Raw genomic sequence first — 8,881 nt, forward strand, 5'->3', positions numbered from 1 at the left:
GCAGAATAGAACGTATACCTATTGGTAAAAAATGTTCCATTATAACATGGCAATCATACGTCTTCAAACTCTTTAACTTGAGGTCTTTCATGGACACAAGTCTTCTAATATATGAAGAGTAGCCTTCTGGAACTTTAACTTCACTTAGGAACTTACACAATGTTTTCTTCTCCTTTCTAGATAGAGTGTAAACAGCAGGTGGCAGATATGTTCGTCTTCCTTTCGTCACGGGTCCCAATTCAGTTCTCATTCCCATGTTTACCATGTCCTTCCTTATGTTAAGGCCATCCTTAGACTTTCCTTGTATATTGAGTAACGTACCTATGACTTTGTCAAATACATTTTTTTCAATATGCAAAACATCCAGGGAATGTCTTACGTATAATGACTTCCAATATGGAAGTTCAAAAAAAATTGACTTCTTCTTCCACCCACCCTTGACAAGTGAATGTGCAAAAGGCTTGCCAAACTGAGTGCTCATATCTTTCACCTTTTCAAAAATTCGATCACCTGACAAAAAAGGCGGGGTTGTACCATGTTCGGCCTTTCCATTGAATGCTTTTCTCCACCCATGGTAGTGATGATTAGAATTTAAGAATCTACGATGGCCGAGAAAGACATTCTTCTGACAAAGCTCCAATCGTGTCGTATCGGTTTCGTCTTCACAAACAGGACACGCCTTTTGACCTTTATTGCTGTACCCGGATAGATTTCCGTATGCTGGAAAATCATTAATTGTTCCAAACAACATCGCCCTCAAGTTGAAACTTTCCTTCCTATACCCATCGTAAACCACCACACCGTTCTCCCACAAAAACTTTAAATCTTTGATTAAGGGTGCCAAGTATACGTCTATGTCATTCCCTGGTTGTTTAGGCCCAGAAATTAGCATAGATAACATCATGTACTTACGCTTCATACATAGCCACGGAGGTAGGTTATAGATCATAAGAATCACAAGCCATGTGCTATGCGAGATACTTTGAATACCATGCAGGTTCATTCCATCAGTAGACAATGACAACCGAAGGTTTCTTGCTTCTTTTCCAAATTCAGGATAATCAGTATCAACTTTCATCCATTATGGTGAGTTTGCCGGATGTCGCAACTTTCCATCAATAATTCTTTCATCTGCATGCCAAGTCAAGTGTCTTGAATCGGTCTCACTACGATACATGCGTCTAAATCTCGGAATTATAGGAAAATACCATAAGACTTTAGCAGGAGACAACTTTTTCTTATATCGAGGGGCACCACATTTAGGACACTCATTCAACGCTGCATACTCGTTTCGAAACAAAACGCAACCGTTTGGACATGCATGTATCTTATCATAGCTTATGCCAATAGAGGACAACATCTTTTTGGCTTCTTACGTTCGATTGGGAAGAACATTATCCTCTGGTAGCATATCTTTCATAAGGGCTAATAACTCTGTGAAACTTTTATCCGACCATCCATTGTCCGCCTTTAAGTTGTACAACTTTAACACCGCAGACAATCTTGTGAATTTTGAACAACCATCATACAACGGTTTCTCTGCATCGCTTACCAACCTCTCAAACATTTTGGGACAATCCGCAAGATCTTCTTCAAGCGCTTCTGCAATCTCTTCGACTCGATCGCAATCGTATGTGTCTGTGCAATCGTCGTTTGAAGCATACTTCCTATTACAACTCGACTCAGCATTCCCGTTACTTTTCTCACCATGCATTGTCCAACATGTATAACTTCTATCAATTCCAAACCGTAGTAAATGGGATGCCAACTTATTCCCGTCAACCTTACCCCCATAACAGCAACCAAAGCAAGGACACGGCATTCGAAGTGGGACTTCGGAGTGCGCAACCACAAACTCAACGAATTCCCATACCCCTTTCTCGTACTCTTTCAACAATCGGTTTGATTTCATCCATGTCTTATCCATGTCTTAATTACGCTAAACAAAAACGGTCAAACTTTCACTCTTCACAAGTAACCCCTATGGCGTATTCAATTCACAAAGTTGTAAGTTCATCACTTAACTATTAACGAAATTGACATCAAGAATATTCCACATGTTGGAATAATGAGTATTACTTAATATAATCTAAAAGTTACAAAGTTAGTAAGTTCATCACTTAAAAATCAGAGAATATTCCACATGTCGGAATAATGAGTATTACACTCATGTCTTAATTAATTAAGCTAAACAAAAACAACTAATTATTAAGGAACAAAACGGTATAATGCGTTTCTGTCAAAACGCAAAGGATACACGGAATGAATCAGAAGCAATAAAACGCAACATATTACTTTGGCGAGAGAGAACAATTAATTACCTGTATAGTAGAAAGCAACTTCTTGAATGAGATCAAACTTTCACTCTTCACAAGTAACCCCTATCTAGCAAAGATATTCCTAAAAAATATAAAATAAAAAACTTAATTGAAGAATATAAAAATTAGGTCATAATCCATAGCTTAAAAAAATCAGCATTGTATCATTATGTCAAATGCATTCAAATTCAAGTAAACTCACAAACTAACACAATTTTCAAACCAAAAATGAAACAAGATGCAAGAAGTCACATTGTACCATGAGAAATTGGGTTCCAAACAAGTTCTAAATCCCTAAACCAACATCCCGGACAGCCATGATATACATATAAATTGGCTCTCAAAATTCACTTCAAACAAGTTCAAGATGAAAGAAAGTAAACTCAACCATAGCCAAAAGATCTATCGATCAACCAAAATCATGCATATTCAAATACAAAGCTCAACGATGTCTTTAGAATCAAAATCAAATAATATCAATACAAAATATGACTTAATTCCACTTCGAAACATGAGATCAATTCCAACCACCTTTGAATCAATTAACTTAGAAACCGGGAAGCCACTACACCAACCTATTAACACATACTTAAGTTCACTTCAAACATGTCTTACACAACGAACTCGGGCAGCCATGAACATGAACCAAAACCAAAACTCAAAGAGAAGCACAATATCATTCAAACTCAACAATACACTCTAAAGACATTTAATCAAACATGTAATATGCTTCATTCTCAAATTGCAGTGCAACTGTGCAAGGTAAAGAAAAACAACATATGAAAATAAACTTAATATGAACTTGGAATATATCAAATTTCAACTTGGAATATAAACTACATATGAAAATAAACTACATATGAAAATAAACTTAATATGAATCCATTTGTTTTACTATAGAAATGCTATCAAATTTCTTTCAGGCATTTCATCAAACAAGTTGCAGGCAGAAAAATAACAAAAGAAAATGAAGCCTAAAACTCACTGGCGGTGAGGTTCTGGATGAAGACGGAGGAGAAAACGAGTGTAGACGGAGGGACGCCGACGGTGGTGGATGGCACCGATGGTGGTGGACGGAAGGGCGATGGAGGATGATGAAGATACAATACGTGAGGGTTTTTCGCGTGCAGAGAACAGAAAACGAAAGAGAGAAAGTGAGAAACAGTAACCGGTGAGAAGCGTGTTTTTCGTTTTAATTTTTAGTAATAAAGGCTACTAAAGCGCTTATGGAAAGCGCTCTCATAGCCTGGTCTATACCAGCGCTTTTGACTAAAAAGCGCTCTCATTAAACCCCCTTATAGCAGCGCTTTGAAAAGCGCTTTAATAGACAACCCTACCAGAGCGCTTTTGAAAAGCGCTCTCATACCCCCCCCCCTTACCAGAGCGCTTTTTAAAAGCGCTCTCATACACCCCCCTACCAGAGCGCTTTTTAAAAGCGCTCTCATAACCCCCCAACCAGAGCGCTTTTTTTGCATCATTTTCCTTTTGTTTATTAATTTTGTTTTTAGCGAACCCTACGAGAGCGCTTTTGCTAAAAGCACTTTAGTAGCTGCGCTGCTACAGCTTAAATTTGGCGTAGTCTCTCTCTCTCTCTCTCTCTCTCTCTCTCTCTCTCTCTCTCTCTCTCTCTCTCTCTCTCTCTTCAACAACCTTCATCTACACTCAACCATCTTCCAAATGCTAAAACTCAATCACCTTCCATCTTTTCCTTACAACTAAGTTTTTAAAAAACAAATGGAGGACACTATAATTAATAATATTTTTTATTAATTAATAATAGCAGCATGATGTATTTTAGTTTTTTATTGGAAATTTTTGAAAAATGAATATATTTATGGATTAACAAATATTTAAGATATATTTGAGAAAATTTTGAAAAAAGAATATAAAATATTTACTATTTTTTAATTCCAATCTTTTAACATCATAAATATTTTTTTTTAATTATAATTTGATATTGATCTAAAGCTTTTCAAAATTATCACACGAAAAAGAAAAAGAAATTAATAGGTAACAAACAAATCGAAATAAATAATTAAAATACATAACTGAATAATATGAGGAGCAACATAGCATGTGCACAATTGCTACAATCAATTTGAAATACATGATATTATAAAAAATGTACAAATTTAATTAATTGAAAAAGACTGTTAATTGTTGTAATGCATGATAAAAATAACTTAATTTATATCAGGAATGCAATTTTGGAAAAAATTAAAATCAAAGATCATTACTATAAGAAGCAAAATAATCTATATAATTTTCCTTATTGTAATGATTCAATGGTTAATATATATTTAATTAAAGTAATTAATTTTTTTATATAATAGTGTAGGTAAAATATCAGTGCTATATCATCAGTTTTTTATGTTAAAAGAAAAAAATTATAATTGTTTTTTTGATAACCAAAGTAAATAATAATTAAATAAATTATGACAAATTGATTAAAAAAATGATGACAATTTTGATAAAAAGAGATAATTAATGTCTTGATTGTATCAAAGAAAATCTATAGAACAAAGATAATAGGTCTTACTATATTGTGTGTATAATACAAGGCAAAGTCACATCAATTATATTTATCTATATGTCTTTTTTCCTTTTCATCATTACACATGTCTTTTAATATTATAAAAGATTGTCAAAATAATTTTTTATTTTTTATTTAATGTTACATATTAAAAATAAATAATAATTACAATAATAATTAATAATTACATTCAAAGTTTAATGTTTGCGCTTATTAATTATTGGCTTCAATGCTTTCCCTTCCCCGAAGGAGTTATTCAGTAAATCGAATCTATTTGTCGAATTTTCTTGTGGACAGGAGGTAATGAAGGTAGTCGTAAATCTCTCATCGCATGGAAGAAGGTATGCAAACCTAAATGTCAGAGAAGCATCAAGTAGATTGGAAGAAAATATTCTTCAACAAAAATGCCCCGCCAAGAGCAATTTTCACTAATTGGCTAATCCTCATCGGGAGACTTGCCACAAAAGATAGGCTAGGAAAATTTGAAAAATATTTATTTTTGACATAAAAAAAATATTGTTTTTATAAATATTTGTGGAGACTTGCCACAAATATTTATTTACGGAGACTTGCCATAAAAAGAACATAAGACAAATATTAAATTTTGATAAATATTTGTAAAAAAAAAAAAAGACTTAAATCAAATCAGGAAATTATACCCACTTAGAAAATACTCATATTAAGTCTAACAATTTGGTACTCATATTTAAAATCAAAATATAATATCCATAATTATTTTACTCAATTACGCTAAAAGTATCTAGTTGTTGGACAAAATAATATATAACTATTTATGTTGTTTAATTTTAATTGTAATATGTATAATTCTTATATTAAATTTATATAATTAATTAATTAATTATTTATTTATTATATATCTAACTAAGACGTAATATCCTATTTGTAGGTTACTGGTGTAACACAGAGGTATTTGTCTAGATGAATTATGAAATTTAATTATGATATTTAATTTAAGAGATACACATATGATATAAATTAAAATAAATAAATATACATTGTACGAATATGGGGCGAGTGAATATTAAGGGATCCGTACTTGTATCCATATCCGTTTATTTTAATATTAATTATTCATATTCACGCTCATGTCCATTTTACGGGTATTTACCTAATTTGTTGCAAGTATTTTTTTTTTGGGAATCCATTAGATATGAATATAATTGTCACCCATAGTAATAGAGTATATTAATGGTAGTAGTGGTTACTTTTAAACTTTCACACAAATGGAAAGAAACTTTAATGAAAAATATTCATTTAAATAATTTTTATATTTATTATTAAATAATAATATTTAAAAGATGAATTAAAATTTTTTTGAAAGTGAAAGTAATGAATGGTATAATTAAAAATTTAGAGTAGACAACACCATTGAAAAAAATTTATACAATATATATTAAAAAAGCAAAAATTTAGTTTATTTTTTTGATAAATTTATTTAAAAATAAACCGGTTATATTTTAATAAAGAAAATATATCATTTTATTTATTGTATCTTTGAATTATTTTTGTTTTTATTCTATTTATGCATTGAAGATATCAAAAGTCATAAACCCTATTCAATGTATTTTGTTATCATTTGCCTCTATATAACTTTAACCCAACCAAAGGTTATGTACAAAAACAATAACAAGAGTGAAAGAAAAAACAAACCAAAATGGCTAAAAACATTTGTTCATTTCTTCTCATGATTATTTTCACTTCAGTGATCCAGGATGCCTATGTAAGTGAACGTATATCTCCTCCCATTGTGATTCTTTGATTTTATTTGAATGAATGGCAATGGCTTCAATTATTAAATGTTAACACATGTTTATTTTTCTCATTTTTTATAGGCTGGAGGAGAAGGATCACTTCGTTCTGACCGTAATAACTTTAACTAATATCTATTTTATTATTCTTTTTAAAAAATTATTTATATTTACTAATGTTATTCAAATTCAAAAATTAATTTTTTTCAGAATGTGCGGGTGCATGTGATTATCGTTGTTCAGCAACTATGTACAAGAAGGCGTGTCTAACCTATTGTAATCTTTGTTGTGCAAAATGTTTATGCGTTCCATCTGGAACATATGGTAACAAGGAAGAATGTCCATGCTACAATAACTGGAAAACTGGGAGAGGAACACCCAAATGTCCTTAAATTTACATTGTTCATGCATTCATTGATCTCTGTCAATGCATTTTTCTGTTACTTGATTATTAATAAAAAAATATTATTATGTTGATGTTAATTCTTAATATTATACATTTTGTGTTGGCCATAAATAATTTCTAATTATAAAATTATCAGTTAGAAGCCTTCATACCTATAGATACCATCCATTAATATAGCTTAATTTTTTTAACAGGAAAATATTATTAATAATATAGAAAAATAGTGAAAGTAACTTAAATAAAAGAAACTCAAATAGTTCATTGAATTCCTTAACCACTCATAAAAAAAATTGTATGAAAACTTTCACATCCAACCAAAATATCAACTTCCAGCATCTACACAATTAAAATCAACCATAGTTGGATGAATTCAATCCATATTCACTGATTATATGGAGAAGTTTACATGCAATATGTTTCAATATCGATTTTGAGTATTCATGGCCTTCTTGCGGTGAAGTGTCATTCTTGTTTTTTTTTTGAGATTTTTGCTCTGATTTCTTTTGTTCCATGTTAATGAGATCAGGCTGTGGAGTTCTTAGAGAGTATAACCCTCCTTGATTTCTCTTCTTTAATTAAATGGTGAGATTTAGATGAGTGTTTTTGTATGAAATGTTTTTTCCTTTTGGAACCTTATTTTGCCTTGGATGTAATTTTTATTTTCCCTTTGTCAAGCACCTCTTGTGTCGGGGTTAGATGTTTGTGCAGTTTGTTCCACTTTATTAGTGAAATTCTGGTAGTTAGATCTCAGATGTCCTATGACTTGTTGGGACATCTTAATCCGAACAAACAATAATGGCAAGGTATAAACATAATCAAACAGTACTGAAAAGTAAACAACACACGAGATTATTAACACAATTTGATGTACAACAACACCTACCCTGGGGGCTACCAAGCCAGGAAGGAAATCAACTATTAGTAGTATCAATTCAAAGTACTATGCAAACAACCTCTGGTTCACACGTAAATAACCTTCAGTTTACTTCCCTCTCACTTAATCACTACCGTATGCATCTTCCTAAAAACCCTCCTAGATATGAGAAACCCCTCTCACTTCCAATCACCGCAATAATGTCTCACATTAACTATCCTAGATACTGATATTGAAGGAGCTTTACCATAATCTTCAATTACAAAAAATACATGATTAAGAATCCCTCAATCAACAAATACTTAATCTTGCTTAAAAGCTTTGATCAACAAAAATATCTTGAAACACAAGCAACACACATTTAAGTAACTGTATCAATGATACCTAAGTGACTCACATACATTCAATACTTAACAACTTATGAATGCATGACAATAATTAACTATATGTGTTAAACCCCAATTTTTGACCACTGAGATCCGACTATATTTTAAATATTAAGATCATCGTTATCATCATAATCATCATGCAATTTATCATTTACTAAAAAATAAAAAAAAAATTTGTTTGTTACTTGTGTCTCAAGACAGGAAATTGATCAAGAAGAAGCTTAGCAAATTAGGGTTTTGAGACCCACAAATAAGTTCAACATTATTCTATGATTCAAGGTATTCTCTAATCAATATCAAGATCTAAAGATGGGTCAATGCAAGATCAATCACCTTCAAGTTCATCAGAAGCTCCAATTAGGGTTTTTGACCTAATTTCACTAGAGGGTTTATTTTTAATCAGGACATGGTTCCAAAACTCAAACTATGATTCAAGGACATCCAAATAAACATTATAGTCTATTCATTTAATTCATTTGAAGATGAGAGCTTGATTCATGTGGAAGTCACATAACTGCAGTTCATATGAAAAAGTCAATTGTACATGTCAACCTTTGACTTTTGAGAAAAATGGTCAACTATGGACTTTCAA

The 8,881-nt window shown here is 31.6% G+C and overlaps 1 protein-coding gene across 1 annotated transcript; it reads left to right on the top strand.

Annotated features, from left to right (window-relative positions):
* Positions 1 to 6,487: 6,487 nt before the first annotated feature.
* Positions 6,488 to 7,103, top strand: LOC131646310 (gibberellin-regulated protein 12-like). Its single transcript, XM_058916379.1, has 3 exons — positions 6,488 to 6,592; positions 6,705 to 6,735; positions 6,831 to 7,103. The coding sequence occupies exons 1-3, from the start codon at positions 6,527 to 6,529 to the stop codon at positions 7,010 to 7,012; spliced, it is 279 nt and encodes a 92-aa protein (XP_058772362.1). The 5' UTR covers positions 6,488 to 6,526; the 3' UTR covers positions 7,013 to 7,103.
* The last annotated feature ends 1,778 nt before the right edge of the window (positions 7,104 to 8,881 follow it).

This window comes from Vicia villosa, linkage group LG2 (assembly GCF_029867415.1).
Source record: "Vicia villosa cultivar HV-30 ecotype Madison, WI linkage group LG2, Vvil1.0, whole genome shotgun sequence".
NCBI lineage: Eukaryota > Viridiplantae > Streptophyta > Magnoliopsida > Fabales > Fabaceae > Vicia > Vicia villosa.

Coding starts and splice junctions, on each gene's coding strand:
- LOC131646310 (XM_058916379.1), top strand. CDS start 6,527: ATGGCTAAAAACATTTGTTCATTTCTTCTCATGATTATTTTCACTTCA. Junction 6,593..6,704: donor CAGTGATCCAGGATGCCTAT/GTAAGTGAACGT, acceptor CATTTTTTATAG/GCTGGAGGAGAAGGATCACT. Junction 6,736..6,830: donor AGGATCACTTCGTTCTGACC/GTAATAACTTTA, acceptor AATTTTTTTCAG/AATGTGCGGGTGCATGTGAT.